The sequence below is a fragment of the Ambystoma mexicanum genome, chromosome 3p, assembly GCF_040938575.1.
Source record: "Ambystoma mexicanum isolate Mex_15411 chromosome 3p, UKY_AmexF1_1, whole genome shotgun sequence".
Lineage (NCBI taxonomy): Eukaryota > Metazoa > Chordata > Amphibia > Caudata > Ambystomatidae > Ambystoma > Ambystoma mexicanum.
This window is the reverse complement of record NC_090925.1, coordinates 757,499,269-757,517,092: the sequence shown is the minus strand read 5'-3', so window position 1 is coordinate 757,517,092 and position 17,824 is coordinate 757,499,269. Positions and strand designations below refer to the sequence as shown.

Below are 17,824 nucleotides of genomic sequence, written 5' to 3'. Positions count from 1 at the left end.
TGGGTGCTTTCAGACTTAAAGAAGAGAGTTAACTGCTTGTAACATTGAAGCTGTACTTGAATATTCTAGTTAAAATGCGTAAAGAAGTTTGATGCCCCCACACAAATAAATTTGTTCCTCTCCCACCACACATGAAGTTAGCACCTCTCCCAACATTTGAGGGGTTAGCCCCCCTGAAATGTAGGTTTTATTGAGCCCTTGAACACAAGCACGCACACCATTCACCATATATACACACGCACACCAAGTCATCCATACACTTAAGTTTGCACTCTTTCACCATATAGGCACACCCAGGCAGCCACCCATACATTTAAGTGTGCACCCTTTCCTTATACAGGCACACACTACCAGACACTCACCCATACATTTAAGTGTGCAGCCTTACACCCGACAGGCACACCTAGGCAGCCACCCATACATTTAAGTGTGCATCCTTTCACCGTACACGCACACACGGATACCCAGCCACCCATACATTTGTGTGTACTCTTTCACCATACACTCACACACGCACACGTCATAGGGTTGAGGGGAGCCATAATACTTTAAAAATAAATTGTTTCTTTTTGAAGTCACTCTGACTTCATAATGAAATGATTTCCGTTAAGGACGGAACCATAACGGAAATAGTTTCTTTATGAAGGCAGAGTGACTTCAAAAATAAACGATTTATTTTTGAAGTCATAGGTCTCCACCCACCCCATGACATGGAGGCCTCCAGCCTAGGGTCTTAATGTCATGGGGTGGTGGTAGCCCCCCGACTTCAAAAAGAAAGTTTCTTTTTGTATTCACTCTGCCTTCATAAAGACATTATTTCTGTTACAGAAATTATTTCTTTATAAATGCAGAGTGAATTCAAAAAGAACTAAAAAAAAATTGAAAACATTTTTTTTCCATATTTTTTTACTTCAAGTGGGGCCCCCTCCCAGGACATGTGGTTACGGGGCCCACCGCACTGCAGGGGACGCGGGGGGCCCTGTTACGCCAGTGTGCATGCAGTTCACACATGCGCATTACGGAAACTGACATCAAACCTCAAAGACGGACATATGGGAAACCTCGACGCGGGCATCTGGTTGTAGTAACTCCATCTTGGAGTGTTGTGAGCCATAGATACGGATGCTGCTTTTCGGAGAGGGGCAAAGTGCTGCATCGGCTCGCAAAAGTTGCATTGGTGGGGGACAATTCCCAATGTCAAATAAAATAAAGTAAAAGCACTCCTAGTTGGAATCCTGGGTGCCAGGTATCGAGAATTAGTGTATTTGAAAACAAACCTTATGAGTGAAAATTGTTTGCCAAAATGTTTTTGGGGGCAATTTTTAAGGATTCATGAAGTTCCAATGCACACATTAAAAAGTTCAGAAAAAAACAATCCGAATTGGGGACTAGCTGCCGACTGGCAATTCATGAGCCACTTAAATTTATTCTTGTATCTCAGTAGTTTAACTCTGCAGAAAGGTAAAAAATCACAAAATGACGAAAAAATTGCAAGAAGGCAAATCAGCGCTACCTGATGGTTATTCATAATGTAGCTAGCGTTTGCCAATTTATCTGTTCGTTGAGCCCAATATGGTCTGTTTTTAGACAGAAGATCCACAGTTGTTCTCGTCTATATAAGAGATCATGAATATCCCCCCACACCCTCCTGGGGGTATTTAGTTTCTCAATTATAGTCCAAGTAAAACTTGTGGGTCCATGCTTTTGTGCTACAAAATGTTCCACCATGGGAGCTGTCTGTTTTTTTGTACGGCACTTCACTTCATAACTAGAAGGCTACCCACAGGGACACACACACAACTAAAGCAACGATGAACGAAGAGACAGATCCCGATCCACACTAAGCAATCAACTGGGAAAAGATCTTAAGGAAGAAAATGCACGACAAACAGAATGACTAACCGACAGACAACCATGACCGGACCCAAAAGACCAAATACGTAGCAAGACCAAGACGGAAGTACCAGGACGAATCATCAATATAACCCTGGCCCAAAACATAGCCATGTTCCAACAGACCGTTGTAACGATAGATAGCAAGGGAATAGGGAACACCCATCCCTTAGCTCTGAAACCAGAGGATGAGAAATAGACACCCAATCACACTATACAATGCTCATCAGGAGACAGCTGGGAGAGCACACCGACACCACACACAAGCAATTACCAAACAATAGCTTTTAAGGAAGACACTCCACGACATACCGAACGACTAACTGAGAGATAGCCACGACAGGAGGAAACTAAAGACTGAATACATAGACTGACCAAGACAGAAGTACTATGACGTTTCATTAACAGCACCCTGGCCCTGAAACACTCCATATTCCAACAGACTAATTTCACAATAGATAGCAAGGGAACAGGGAGCACCCAACCTCAGCTCCCACACTGGAGGGAGAGAAATTAGACATTCCTATCACACCGTACAATGCTAATTAGGATACAGCTGGAACCGCGCCGCACCATCACACACTACAGTCAGACAGCCTATAAAGAATCAGCAACTGCCTCACCCACAGGAATAAAGCTCAAATGGTACAAGAAGTATTAGAACCAGGATACCGACCCCACTGACCCAACTTTAAAATCTCTGCATACTCAACCCACCCAAAACTCCCAGAACCATCTCTCACCCAGCAATCTGCACGCACTTTACCACACTGCATCAACAACACACAAACAGCACATATACAAAACTTACAGCGCACAAGGTCTCGCCCGATCCGATGCTGCTCAGAGCACGGTGTATACCGAACTGAAGCCGCCAACAGCACACCACATCTCCCAATCTCCTACTCCCCCTCCACCAGACTAACCCTCCCGCCCTCCTTCTTGTTTACAGATCTGCCAGAGCGCCTGGGGAACCATTCTGTTGGTGACAGTGCGCTATATGAGTACCTTTAACATAACATGTTCCCTTTCTCTCCCTCTCTCTCCCTCTGCCTCTTCTCTCCAGATGAGGCGCTGATGTGCTACGAATGTGACGGAGATTTCTGCGTCCCCAACCACTGCGAACCGAAGGAGGATCGATGCATGACCTTCCGAGATGTGGGCAGTAAGTGGGCACGAGCCAGCTTTATTTCATGACCTTTCCTTTTCTAGTCCTGTCTAGTGCTTGTGAATGTCTGGGACTGTAGCCATAGGATTTCACTCTATATGTTTCACTTTGATTTCTAAAAGCCTTTTTTTGCTATTCTGTGTATGCGTTCCTTTATACGACTGTGGGTTTTGAACCGTGATGTTCCAGATTCCGTGAACATGCTGTTATGTTGGGTTGATGCTACTTGTGGCATGATTTATGTGTCGGTGACAAGTGTGTGCATCGTTTTACAATAGATCTCTTGGTCTTTGCAAATGGCTGTCAGGCGCGCTGAGCGTCTGTGGCATAACAGGTCTGCGCCTGCGCTCTGCGACACACGGAGACCTGCTGAAATGCCCTCTTCTGAAAGGCTCGGGCTCTTAACCTTTCACGAGCATTTAAATCCTGGCAGGAAAGGGAAGCGGGCACAAGTGTTTAACAGGGAGTTTGTTGTAAGTCATAGATGGCACCATATTTATTATTTTGCGTTATTAGGTGGGACCTGCGCAGCCCAATTGCCGAAACTATTGCATTAGAGTGCAGATAAGGAGAATGGCACATGAAGAGGGGCACAAAGCTTGTAGGCGTTGTTTGGTTTTTTGCCAATCCATTGACTGCCCATGGCCATGCTAATCCATATGCCATTCCTACCCAGTGTCTGCCCCTCCCCGCCCAAAACACCTCCTCCTGGGAACTCTTTCAGCTCAAGCCTTACCATCACACTTTGTGTTCAAAGTGCCTGCCAGTGTTATTTCAGAGCAGTCTTCTGAGAGGTAATGACTTAAATGGAGCAGTAAATGTGCTACTGGTGTAATATAAATGTTGTAACTAGGTCTGCCTTCAGCCACTCTATTTATAAGCACTATGCTTGCCCTGTACTGAAATCCTGTTGAAAACAAGCATTGGCAGAAGCAACAGTTTTTGGCTTGTGTAAGTATTAGGCATTCGGTAAGCACTCCCATTAGATGCCTAGGTACTTGCACCATTTTGCACCTGATACCATCAATGGTCAGTTAATACCACTATGCCAGTGCCTGGCAAGTGCCTTTCCCATGTGTCATGGACCTTCGCCATAACGCGCATCTGATATGCAAACAGCGTATCTCGGCATCTCCTTTCCTATGGCATTGGCGGTTGCCATGGCGCTTAAGCAGATGCCATGCACTTAGGCAATGTGTCACAGCTGCCGCGCTCTCGAGTAGGGTAACAACAGTATCCATGATTACCCGATGCAAGGCGCAATTTGGAGTTTACGGAGACATCCCGTGTACAGGCACACAGACTCCCATCGCTGTTCTGTTATATCGGTACCCAGGTCCCTGCTCCATACCTCTCTAAGTCCCTCCCAAGAACGGACCGTTCTGCCCTGTGGGAGGCCATAAATTCTGGAGTCTTGCCCTCTGGCGACGCTCCCCATCATAATCTCAGATAGGAGCGGGTCATCTCGGGGGATCAAAGGGAATACCGGCCATCTGCCCTTTAGGGTATGTCGGAAACAATGTATTGGAGCCAGCAAGTGGGTGTACCCCGTACAGGATCGGGCAGGTCTGGCCACTCGGTGAAGGTCCCCAGGGTGAATGCGTTCCGAACAGTGGCAAAGCCTCCATCAACCCAGCGGCGGACTGTCGCTGCATCCACCCGAGTGGAGCTAGAAAGATAGTTCTATAGGGGAAAGTTGACATGAATGAGGTGTGGTGTGCCCGTCTTTCTCCAATGTTTATTCCATGCGTGGATCTGGTAACTTAAGGCCCAGGGAGGGGAGAACCAGGGAACACACATCCAATTCGCCAGCCACCATGCGTTTGAGTTTAACGTGGGGGGGGAATTTGTCAGTGTCAAACCAGAAGGCTGCGAAGTGGGCCTGCACAGCGATCCAGTAGCCCTTGAAATCGTGGGCACCAAACCCACCCACAGTGGTGGGGGTAGCTAACGTGTCAAGTTTCAGACGAGCAGCCCCGGGAATGCCAAAGAAAGGTGTTAACGGTTCTGGTCAGTGATTTGAAGAACTCGGAACCTGGCCAGAGCGGCACATTCAGGAATCTGTAGAGGAGTTGTTGTAAGACTATCATCTTGAGAACTGCCACCCTCCCAGCTAGTGTAATCGGTAATTTGGCCCAATTGGCTGACTTCCAGGCAAGAGAAGCGAGGTAGTTCCCGAAATTGAGATCATACAGAGGTGTCCGGTGACGTGTGACCAAGACCCCAGGATAGGCGATCTCTGTCTGAGACCAGGTGAACCCACGAAGATCGCCGGGGGCAGCAGTGGCATCGGTCAACAGAAACAGTACAGATTTGGTACAGTTGACCTTCAAGCCTGACAGTGACCCAAAAAGGATAGCGTCATCTAGGATAGGGGCCAGATTGTCCTCCGGGTAGCAAATGTAAAGTAAAGCATCGTCCACATAGAGAGAAATGATTTCGGGAACCCCAGCTAGTCTGATTCCCTAATGCGCTTGTCGTTGATGGATCCGGTCCACAAGAGGTTTGATAGCCAATGCTAATATTAAGGGTGAGAAGGGACAGCCCTGTCTGGTACCTCTAGCTATCTCGAATAGGGCTGAGCACCGGTCTTCAGTATGGACCTTGGCCATAGGGGAAGCATGGAGAAGTTTTACCCAGAAAATGAACGGCCCCTCTCAAGCACCAACCACAAGTATCACCAGGAGACAGAGTCAAATGCTTTTTGCATATCCAAGGTGGCTGCTACAGCCTGTGCATTTGGATCAATCTGGGCAAAAATGTTAAATAGCCATCAGAGATTAAGAGAGGTGGAGCGCCCCGGTATGAAGCCGGACTGGTCCGGGTGGACTATGAATGACATGTACAGGGCCAGCCGGAGAGCAAGTACTTTGGCAAATATTTTCACATCGCAATTGATGAGTGACAGCGGTCGGTAGGACCCACATTGTGTTGCCGGTTTTCCAGGTTTAAGTAGAACCAAAATGATCACCTCCCTGATGGAGGGGAGAAGTTTACCGACCTCACATGCCTCTTCCCAAACAGCGAGCAGATGGGGGACCAGGCGAGTTTTATAGAAATTGTAAAATTCGGTGGTAAGCCCATCCGCACCTGGTGCCTTACCAGAGGAAAGAGAGTCTTATCGCCTTAGAAAGTTCCTCTGCCGTAACCAGATGGTCAAGGGAGTCTCTGGTTTCTGCTGACAGCATCGATAGGGGTAAGCTATCCAAGAAGGACTCAATGTCAGCGATAGGGGCAGTGTCAGTGTTAGTATAGAGGGTTTTCGTAAAAGTAGCGAAATTTGTCATTAATGTCCTGAGACGAGAGTGCCAAGGATCCGTCCATCCTTTCAATGGCAGGGATATGGGCCGCCCCTCTTTTCTGAGAGATTAATCTAGCTAAAAGGCATCCGGGGCATTCTTCCTCCCCATAGCTCAGAGCGACCCGGGCGTTGTCAATGAACTTATGCTCACGTTTCGGCTTGCTCACGGAAGGTATCCAGAGCCGTGCCTATCTCGCCCCGCATAGCAGTAGACAGTGATGCAGCATAACCCAAAAGGAGTGATTCGCTCTCCCCGATGGTCCTCCAAATTACTTTACGGATACCTACTTCCTTGGCTAGTGCAATACCCCTGATATAGGCTTTAAATGACTCCCATAATGTGGCCTGAGATCCCACTGACCCGGCATTCAGCAAGAAGAAGTCATCTATACTGGATCCGAGTTCCTACTCAAATACCGTATCTATCAAGGCGTGTGGTTTCAGTCTCCATGAGCGAGTCCTTCCGTAGACCTCGCCCCATTTTAATTCCACAGTGACCAGAGAGTGGTCTGAGAAGGTTCTCGGCAGGATGGTCATTTGAGCAATAGTTCTCACGAGAATGTTAGAGACTAGCCATCTGTCTATGCGTGAGTGCGAGTCGTGGAATGTGGACTAAAACGAAAAGAGTCAAGAGTCGGGGTATATCATGCTCCAGGCATCAACCACACCTAGTTCTGATTGTATTTCAATGATGGTTTTAGAGGTTTTAGTAAGCTGGCGAGGCCTGGCGCCAGGACAGTCCAAACCAACATTAACAATGGTATTGAAGTCTCCCCCCCAGAGTATAGGGATGAGGGGAATTCGACCAATAGAGAAGAAAGATGAGAAAAAAGAATCACGATCATCTACATTGGGGCCATAGATGTTGAGCAGAACCACTTCCCTACACAGGAGTGAACCGACCAACAATACATAACGTCCCAGGCTATCGATGTGTGTTACCTTATGTATACATTTGTAAGACTTATGAATTAGTATCATGACCCCCCTGTTTTGGGTAGAATAGGTAGTGTAATACCGTTGGGGACCCCATGCCCTGGCGAACCCCTCACAGCTCCGGCCAATGCTTGAGTTTCTTGTAAAAAAGAGTGCCTTCACCTTTCGGCGTTCCGCATATAGTTGTAGTTTACGCATTTTGATCGGATTACCTAGCCCTCCGATGTTCCAGCTCATGGAAACAATACATTCATCCGCCATCTAGTCGCCAAGTATGTTTTCGTGGGGGCATACCCATACAAGGACATGTTCCATGAGTTATCAACCAGACTGGTAGAGATGGTGTGCTGATGTTGTTATCTTGGAAGTAGTCTGGACCTCGATTCCTCGGTTGGGTGTCAAGCTGTTTTTCAAACTTGTTACCCATCCTCCCGCCCCCCCCCAAATACACCCTCCTCCCAACCAGAGGATTGATGACCTAGAAACCCATTTCAAACTTTTGTCCCTCCCCTTAACCCTCTGCCCCCACCCCCTTCCAATCAGAAGGGTGAAACCCCAATAGATTCATAATCGAAAACAACAATAGTCGTAGCACTGCATGGCGGCTGTGTTCTGGCCTAGAACGGCATCCAGACCGATGTGGGCATTAAGAAACCATGGTGAGGTGCACAATTCAAATGAACATTAAAGATGCATCATGAGAAGATGATATAAATCTGTAATTAATCTACGTGTATGGCCTAGTATCATGTAGCTGTAGAAGGAGATTTAATGGACAGGGTCCATAGAGGCATCTCATGCCCTGTGGGCAAGGTATATAGTAAAGAATTACAAAAGGGTCCACAAGTGGAAGAGGAGTTAAGCTATTAACCAGGGAAATGTTCATCAATGAATTTCGAGGCTTCTTCCAGGATTGTGAAGAAGAAGACCCTTTCTGAGTGTTCAACTCTCAATTTTGCTGGGTACATCATGGAGTATTTATCTCCCAGGTTCCGGAGCCGTTTCTTAGCGGATAAGAAAGTATTCTGTTCCTGTTAGATGGCTACTGAGAAATCTGGGTATAGGTGAATCCTGGCGGAGCCGAGCTGTAGCTCCCCCTTGGCCCTGGCCACGCATAGCAGAACGTCTCTATCGCAGTAATTTAGCACTCTGGCTATGATGGGCTGAGGGTGGGCACCGCGTCTGGGTTTCGCGTCCAGTGATCGATGGGCCCTCTCAATCGCAAATTGTGGTGAGAGCTTCGGGGTATCAAGCAGGGAGAGAGGTATTCTCTCAACTTAATCTTCCATGTGACCGTCGAATTTCTCCTTTGGAACCCCAATAATACGCAGCTTGACTCTAGGTCGTCATTTTTCTTGCTGACCATTTGGACCTGTCTAGACAATGAGATAACCTCAGATTGAAGTGTTGTGATGCTGTCTTCCGCATGCCTGACCTTGGACTCCACCTCCATCACTCGGGTATCTGTTTTATCCATCCAGGCTTTCATTGAGCTAATTGTCCCGCTCATATTGTCCAGTTTTGAGTGTAGCGTAGTAAACCCTTCACGCATGTACTCCATCATTTTCTCGAGTTCTGTAGGTTCAGTGGTTATTTCGGGGGGGCCTCGTCCTTAGGCTGGGCCTCGCCAGGTTTATGTGTTGACTTCGCAAACATATTGATAGACCTCTGCTTCTTGTTAGCCCCCTTAGTCATGACTGTACTAGGTTGTGAACGTGATCAAGGTAGGCCGCCGTGACAGGGGATCCTGGATCGGACCCACTTTGTGCTGTCCGTAGTGGGATGGGGCCCTCGCGCAGGTCATGCCAGCTCTACAGGTGCGAGGTCCCGTGACAGTAAGGTGGGCATAGACGGATTCAGCAAGTATGGTTGCGCAACAGTTTATCCAATAGCCGGGGAAGTCGGCATCGTGGTTTCTGTGCCTCTTGTCTTGAACTTCCTTTGACCCTGTTTTTGCACTACCGACTGCTTTGGATTCCGATTTGGTCCTTCTGTTTTTGCTGATTACCTGGTAACAACCGGTTGATATTTATTGGATTGCCTTATGTTTACTGTGGTTTCTTGGTCTTTGAGTCTGTGGGATTGTGGACAATTTTTTATTGCGGAACCATGGAGGGCTGTGTTGTGCACAGGGCTAAAGACGCTTTGCTGTTTTGACTAATTCTATGCACCATCCTGTCATTAGTGCGTCCCTGTGCCGCCGGGGGTAGGTCCCTACTAATTCCCCTACTTCTTCCCTGTTTTCCATGCTCGTCTTTCCTGTGGTTTGCCCTGGAACCGCTACTCTGGTCACTCACCAGTTACAAGACTTCACTCTCTGTCAATCTAGGTAGATACACTCCTTAAGAACTATACTCGACCTTCGTAAGTCAGTCCAGTTAGTTCATGCTTCTGCGCTCTCTTTCTATCCAGAGTGAGAACAGAGCCTTTTTGCCACCAGATCACCCCTTGAATAACTGAATGAGCCCCAAGCTTCACCAGGTTAGTGCTGACCTTATTCCTTTCCTTTCACATGTACAGTAAACTGTCAGTATTAAGACCCAGGCTTATTTCCACAGCCTGGCACATACCTGGTGTTTTCTTTTTTGCTCTTTCATTTGACCTACATCTTTGTTTGTGTTTATTTGAATGAACAGAGGAATGTATCAAAAGAATGGTCACCCTAATTGAGGAGGCCCTGCCTTTTAGGCTTGGGTTTGCAAGAGTACCGAATAGAATGGTAGTTCCATCACCTTCATCCTTGGTGAGTACTGGCAGAATCAGAAGCCAAAGATGGATGCGGCTGATACACTTGCCGCTCTTATGCAACTAGTATCCGACCTGCGTAAAGACTGCCTCTCATGAAGCCATACATCTCTGGATGGAGTCTTTACAGGATTAAGCGCAACCTCAGCCACATGTAGATGGACAGGCTGGAGCCGCCGCAGCAGGCCCAGCATATCCCATGCCCAGACAAAATCCAATACCGGTGCTGATGTCCATTCAGTTTCCGTTACACCACCGTAGAGATTCAATGGTGACCCAAGGGCATATCAAACATTTATAAACCAATGCAAATTGCATTTTCTGTGTCCTCCTGCATCATTTCCTGACTCAACTACAAAGGCAGATTTTGTCCTTTCCTACCTTGGAGGTACTGCCGCTGCCTGGGATTATCCACTACTAGAAACTAACAGATATGTACTCTATGATTGTGATGCCTTAATCACAGCAATGAATCGCATCTTTGATACTCGTTACAAGACACAGGCTGCAGATTTAGAATGTATTAACCTTAAGCAAGGTGATACACCATTGCTTTCCTACCTTGTCAGATTTAATCAGTTAGCATCCGAAACAGATTGGCCAGAAGACAAAAAAGCAGCTGCATTCTATAAGGGACTGTCAGATGATATGAAAGATATTCTTGCTATGGTACCTGTGGTACCTGTGGGTTTCCCCGAACTCTAAGACCTGGTTCTGCAAATCAATGCTCGAAAGGCAGAGAAGAAGGGCAAAAGGAGGCCAGTACCTCCCTCAACCACAAAGTCCGATTAGGTTCTAGTGAACACCACAGACACCAGGCCTATGCAAATCGGGGCTGTCCGTGGCCCACTATCAACTGCTGAAAGAGAACATCGGCCTAAGGCGAACCTCTGCATATATTGTGGGTCCACAGATTTTTTTTGTGCAATTGCCCAAAAAGGCCGATCCAAAAAAAGGGAAACTTCAATCTCAGCCGTAGAAGGACTCCCTCAGCTGAGTGGTGGTCCCTTGAACTCCCAAACCATACCTACATTCTCTCTGGAATATTTCTCTGTTTTGTTCCATTTGCCTAATGAAGTATCTTTACAAGCCCCTGTCATGATAGACTCAAGAGCTACGGGAAATTACATGGATTTCCAGTATGCCCGAAAAGCAAGACTGCCAGTCGTTTCGAAAAAACAACATGAATTTGTAAACGCGGTAGGCGGCACTGCTCTTGTTTCAGGACTAGTAACAGAATAGACTGACTATATACAATATATAGTCCATTCGGATGCATTGGTCTACGGACGCGCAGGCAACAGCCTTGAAAATTAGCAATTATTGAACTTTCAACCAGACGGTCAATTATTTCAACTTCCATTTTCCAATCCAAGACCTTGAATTCCTTTCGTGCCTTGAGAAGGAACTTTAGGGTTCGAAACATGTGTCGGCTGACCACTCTCTAGACTATTTGTCTGCCCTATGCATAATAAAAAACACCCTTTCAGACACAGCATCTAGGGTGTAATTTCTTGTAATCACAAGACTTTATGAAAACTAATCGCAGCAAGGTAACCAGAAACTTCTACTGACTATATACAAATGTCCACTGATAGAGGATATCATGAACGTATCTCTTTTGATTTAATTTCAGCGCCACAATACCAAGTAATTCTTGGATTACCTTGGTTACAGACACACGACCCACAGATCAATTGGGAAAACCAGGCGGTCTCTTTTCCGTCAGAGTACTGCATTTTACATTGCATGGATCCTGATACCGTAATAAGGCACACCCCTTGTAAAGCCTTTTACTGGGGTTATTACCTCAAAACCAGATGTTGATATACGTAGTGTATATCAATCATACGCCAATGTTTTTCATAAAGGGAAGGCGGAACAACTACCTCCCCATCAGCCCTATGATTGTCCCATAGAACGAATTCCTGGGTCTAAGATCCCCAGTAGTCAAATATATTCACTTACCACCAAGGAAGACGAGGTATTAAAGGAATATTTAGAGAAGGCCCTAGCACTTCAGTTCATACGTCCTTTGAAATCCCCGGCTGCCTCTTCTTTGTGCTTTGTATCAAAAAAGGAGGGCGACTTGAGAGCGTGTATTGACCACAGGGCTCTCAACACCATTACCATCAAGAACCAGTACCCATTGCCGATCATCTCTGTCCGGTTAGACCAGTTAGCTTCTTCTGTGATATTCACAAAGCTGGATCTATGGGAGTGTACAACCTGATTTCTCATACGAGATGGCGATAAGTGGAAAACACATGCTACAGGCTGTTTGAGTATCTTGTAATGCCTTTTGGGCTTTGTAACGCCACAGCAACATTTCAGTATTTTATGAATGATGTCTTCCAGCACATGTTGGACCAGTATGTTGTTGTCTATTTAGATGATATCTTGATTTACTCGCCTTCATATGACCAGCATTTGGTACATGTCTGCTCTGTTTTACAGAAACGGGGAGAACACCACTTTTTCACCAAAGCCGACAAATGTGTTTTCAACATGACAGAGGTTGTGTTTTTGGGATATGACCTAACTGACAAAGAAGTCTAAATGAATCTGTCAAATGTAAAGGCTGTATTGAAATGGTCTGTTCCAAATTCGGTAAAATCCTTGCAGTCATTCTTTAGTTTCGCAAATTTCTATAGAAGTTTTGTGCATTTTTTCTCTTCTATTGCCTCACCTTTGACTGAACTCACCAGAACCAAACTGAAGTTCAAGTGTAACGCAGCCACAAAGAAGGCATTCGAAACACTTAAACTCGCTTTTATATCTGCACCAATACTGCAACATCCAGATCCTCAACAGCCATTTCTAGTAGAAGCAGACATCTAAAGTGTGACAATTGGGGGGGTCTTGTCTCAAGTTGCCTCGGTCCTGGCAAAACTCATACTGTTACATTCTATTCCGGCAAACTCACTCCCTCTGAGAGGAATTATAGAATCACAGAACTTAAACTCTTGGCCATTAAGGTTGCATTCACTGAATGGAGGCATCGCATGTTGAATGCCCATCATTCAATCACTGTATACACTGACCATCGCAATCTTTGGCTCTCAAAACCGCCAAATGCATGACAGCTCGGCAAGCACGTTGGCAGTCTTTCTTTTCTTTGTTTGACTTCCCCATCACTTACGGACCCGCTCTGCTGCATTCCAAGGCGGATGCTCTTTCTTGATTGAGCGAGCCTTCCCCTTTTGGGAAGGAGGAGCAACCACTTCTACTACCCCATCAACTAGCCAGTGTTTGTACCCCACACGCAACCCTTAGAGAGCCAATACAAGGACGGGTTTCTCAGAATCCTGCTGAGTTATTGGACTTGAACGCCAATGTGATTAATGGCTTACCCTACATTCAGGAGAAGATCTACATACCCACAGAAGAAACACGTCTGAGTGCCTTATAATGGTGTCATGACTCCCTCTTAGCCGACCATCGAGGGAGAAAGAAAAATCTGAAACTCTTACGTTGATGGTGCTGGTGCCCTCTGTGTCTCGTGATGTGGTGGGGTATATTTCCACATGCACTATCTGTGCACAATGCAAAAGTAGCAATTGTAAACCCATGGATTTGTTACATCCTCTTCCAGTCCCTCATAAACCTTGGCACATGCTATCCATGGGCTTCATAGTAGAGCTACCGCTGATATAGAGCCATATGCGTAGTCATTGCTTACTTCACCAAATTGCCCATCTTTGTCCCCTGTCATGATGTTCTGTCTGCCCCCGTTTTCAACTATTGTTTCTGATAGAGGTATTCAGTTTACGTCACATTTATGGAAACCTCTGACTTCGTCTTTCAATATTGAAGACTGGTATTCTAGTACCTATCATCCCCAAACCGACGGGAAGACTGAGAGATTAAATGCCACATTGGAGCAGTATCTTTGCTGCCTTTGTCTACAACACCAGGACAACGGGTTGTCAGTCCTGTTTACAGCTGAATTTGCCTATAACAATTCAGTACACTCTTCTACTGGTTCTTCTCCTTTTTATGCTCTCTATAACCAACATCGCAGATCCATCTCTGCCAGCCGACAATCTGACAGCTCTTAATTGTGTGCACAATCTAACTTTGTTGCACAATGAAGTTAAAGACCCTCTGGATCAAGCACAGAGTCGGACAAAAAGATTTGCGGATGCCCATCGTACCCCTGCTCCAATGTATCAGGCGGGAATGAAAGCATGGTTATCAACCAAAAACCTTAAGATAGCCGGCAAAAGGAAGCTGCTGCCTTGCTATATCAGTCCTTATACTATAACTCGTGTCCTGAATCCAGTCACAGTACGTCTGGAACTCCCCTCACGTTGGCTTATACATTCGGTTTTTCATGTCTCCATTTTGGAATATTTCTCCCCTGCAACCCGGTTGCAGCCTCTTCCATCTCCTGTTATGGTGCAAGGGATGAGGAATATGAGGTCAACGCCATATTAGACATGAAAGTATGTGACGGTATTCATAATTACTTTATAGAGTGGAAAGGTTATGGCCATGAGGATAGAACATGCCCCGTTGTTGATGGCTTGGTTCCATGCTTCCAGAGGGGTGCCTTGTTCTTTGGGGGAGGATACTGTCATGAACCTGCGCTATAACGAGCGTCTAATATGCAAACACCATATCTCAGCATCTCCTTTCCTATGGCATTGGCGGTTTCTATGGCGCTTAAGCAGACCCCATGCACGTAGGCATTGTATCGCAGCTGCTGTGCTCTCACATAGGGTAAAAACAGTATCACCATGGTTACCCGACGCAAGGTGGAACGTCAGCGCACCACATCCTCTTCCCCAGGACCATAAAGAACAGCCTCACAATGGCGCCAGCGGTTCTGATTGAAGTTAGTACCCATGCATCGTGGTTTCTGTGCCTCTTGCCTGGAACTTCCTTTGGCCCTGTTTTTGCACTACTGATTTGGACTCCGAATGGTCCTTCTGTTTTTGCTGATTACCTGGTAAAAAAATGGTTGATACGTGCCATACAAACCCGTAAACAAATGTGCCTGATGTTTCAGGAGACGTTCAGTGCAGTGCACTGAAGTGCAAGTTTCAACTGCTTTCTAAAATTACATATTTCAAAAAAACTTTTCAGGAGCGGGCGTGGCCAAGCGGCAACCAAAATGGCGGCATAGATGAGGAGCTTCCGCTAACAGAGAGATATACTTAGAAAAATTGACATATTTACTTACTCGTTCTCATGAAAAAATAACTCTGGAACACTAGGGTGATAGACTGCTTACTTCCACCGGAATTTTGCACTGAATTACTAATTTTACCTGCTTTGCGCTCTGCTGAAGCTCCGCTCGTCACCTGAGCCGGCAATGGCGAACCACAATACTTCTTCTGCCGAATACATCTGAAGTGAGCTGCCGTCCCTTAAGTATAATTACCTGACACAGCCTCGCAATACCAGTAAGAGCGTTCGTTTTTACCTCCACGCATAAGCAGATAATTACCAATAGCTGATGAGAAGTTCACTAGGAGAAACCATACTGCTTCAAATAAAAAGCGGGAGCGAAGCACCAAACATATTTTTAGTTGTCTTTACTCCGAAAACACTCCGTTGGCCCACCTTCTTTCTCTCTTCGTCCCCACACATTTGTCAGCATGTCACACCACATTATATCGTAGCTTCAGATTGCGAACAAAGGCCTACTCAGTGCTGACCAAATAAAAAATTACATGCACCCTACCACCTCATAAAAGATCCTTACTGCTTATTTTGTGGTACTCCACAATTATTATGGCTGGCACTATTAAATCTCTGTCAGATAATCCCACTCTGAACACATGGATGGCAAAAGTATTTGCTGAGCTTAGTGGTATTCGCTCCTCTATTACCACACTTGATGCCAAATCCTCTAATATACAAGAAGAAATTAAAGCTTTTAAGCTTGATATTAAAACTGTAGTAGGCAGATTAGGAGACTGAGCCGTTAGGTCCTTTTAAATGAGGAAGTGCGTCATTACATGGATGGGGGTGCAGAATAGCTCTCACGCCAATAACCAGACCGACTCAGGAAGTTGGCAAATAGTAAGTGTTTTTTTTTCAATTGTCTAAAACAGGGAGTACAACATAATCTCATTGTATCACATAAAACACACTTCTTTTATAGTGAAAACTCATCATAAATGACATCATACTACGTGGCAAACTTACTTGGGATTGTGATAGGTCTACGGGGAACATCTAGGTATACTTTCTATATGGGATAGGATTGTGATTGGATCTCTATAGTGAGGTGGACAAGTTATGCCCACCCCTTGTGCAAGTCATCCTCAATATTTGCTAGATACACGACACACCATTGGCTCTCAAACTATAGGGCTCTTCAATACATGGCCCTTTACAATTGGTTGGCACGCTTGTACCCTTCTGGAACATTCAACTCGCTAGCAGAAGACAAGCTGGTACCCCAGGTGCTTGTGGGTGGAATTGACCATGCCTCCCCACCCAATTAGCCCACCATCCATCATCACTCATGCCGTCTGCCATTCGAATTGTCTTTGAACTTGGCTTTGCAGTATCACTGCGCCTGAGGAGAGAAGGGAGTGTTAGCACCTTCTTATCTTCAGTCTCGATGTAGCTTGCCCATTTTCTATTTTCATCTGTCCCACGTGACAGGAGACTGAATCTGAGCTCCTTTCCTCACATTTAATGATATTAGATTAATAAAACGTGGCATTCATAGTGTTTTCCATTGCACCTTAACAGGAGCTCACCTTGCTTCTCACGTTTATTGTATTTTCTTGAATAGATAACCAGTTCTTGGCTGCCCCAACCCTTGATACTGGGCCAGACAGCCTTCTCGATCCTTCCTTGATTTCCAGCTGCTTTTCTACTGTGTCACACTTTCAGCCCTTCTCTCTCAAGGGTCCTCGCTCACTAAAGTAGCGAAGCAGGACATCCAGACTCTCTCTCTCTATATATAGAGAGAGAGAGTCTGGATGTCCTGCTTCGCTACTTTAGTGAGCGAGGACCCTTGAAAGAGAAGGGCTGAAAGTGTGACACAGTAGAAAAGCAGCTGGAAATCAAGGAAGGATCGAGAAGTCCATGTAATGTATATATATATATATATATATATATACATTACATGGACGCGGTAGCGTCCATGTAGTTATGGTTAAGTTGGTGTTTCCATAGGAAGAGCATTTTTTGGGTATATAGTATAGTATAGTAGTATATGGCCCACTCACTTTCTTTGCAAAGTTTGGTGAGGATTCGTCCAGGGGGGGAAAAGTTATAGGGGCGGGGTCCCAAAACTTGTGTTTTTTCCTATAGACATAATGGGAAAAAACTTTGCGCACAGCCACAGGCCAAACCGCTGGACGGATTTACACCAAATTTGTGGCAGGAGCGTGGGCTTGGTCCCGAAAGCGTGCTTTTGCAAATTTGGTGTAAATCCGTCCAGTAGTTTTTTTATAAAATGACCAAAACGTAAGGCAAAAGAATTAGTGATATCTGTGTTCGCTTCGCGGACAGACTTCCCTGTTCGCACCGTGGACAGCACCCCGATTGGCCCATGGCCTTGCGTCATGTCCGCGGACATGCGACGTGTTCGCTGATTGGACGGCGAGGGGCGTGGAGCACGTCAGATTTTCTGTGGCGCCCGCCATCTTGTATTCGCCGTCGACCGCGTGCAGCGCAGTGAAACGTGGATAAGAAATTGTATTTAGTGCCGTGTGTTGGTGTGTAAGAGTGTTTGGGGAGGGTGGGGGAGTATGAGATAGGTTCAATGTTTTGTTTTTTTATGTGCTAGACGTTTTTGTTGTGTTCGATTT

The 17,824-nt window shown here is 45.9% G+C and overlaps 1 protein-coding gene across 1 annotated transcript in view; it reads left to right on the top strand.

The window, feature by feature from the left end:
• Positions 1-17,824, top strand: part of LOC138580813 (long neurotoxin 1-like) — a 261,591-nt gene that overhangs the window by 95,534 nt on the left and 148,233 nt on the right. The window contains exon 3 of the mRNA XM_069651666.1: positions 2,960-3,058. Within this exon, the coding sequence (XP_069507767.1) occupies positions 2,960-3,058 (99 nt within the window). The remainder of the gene's footprint in view (positions 1-2,959; positions 3,059-17,824) is intronic.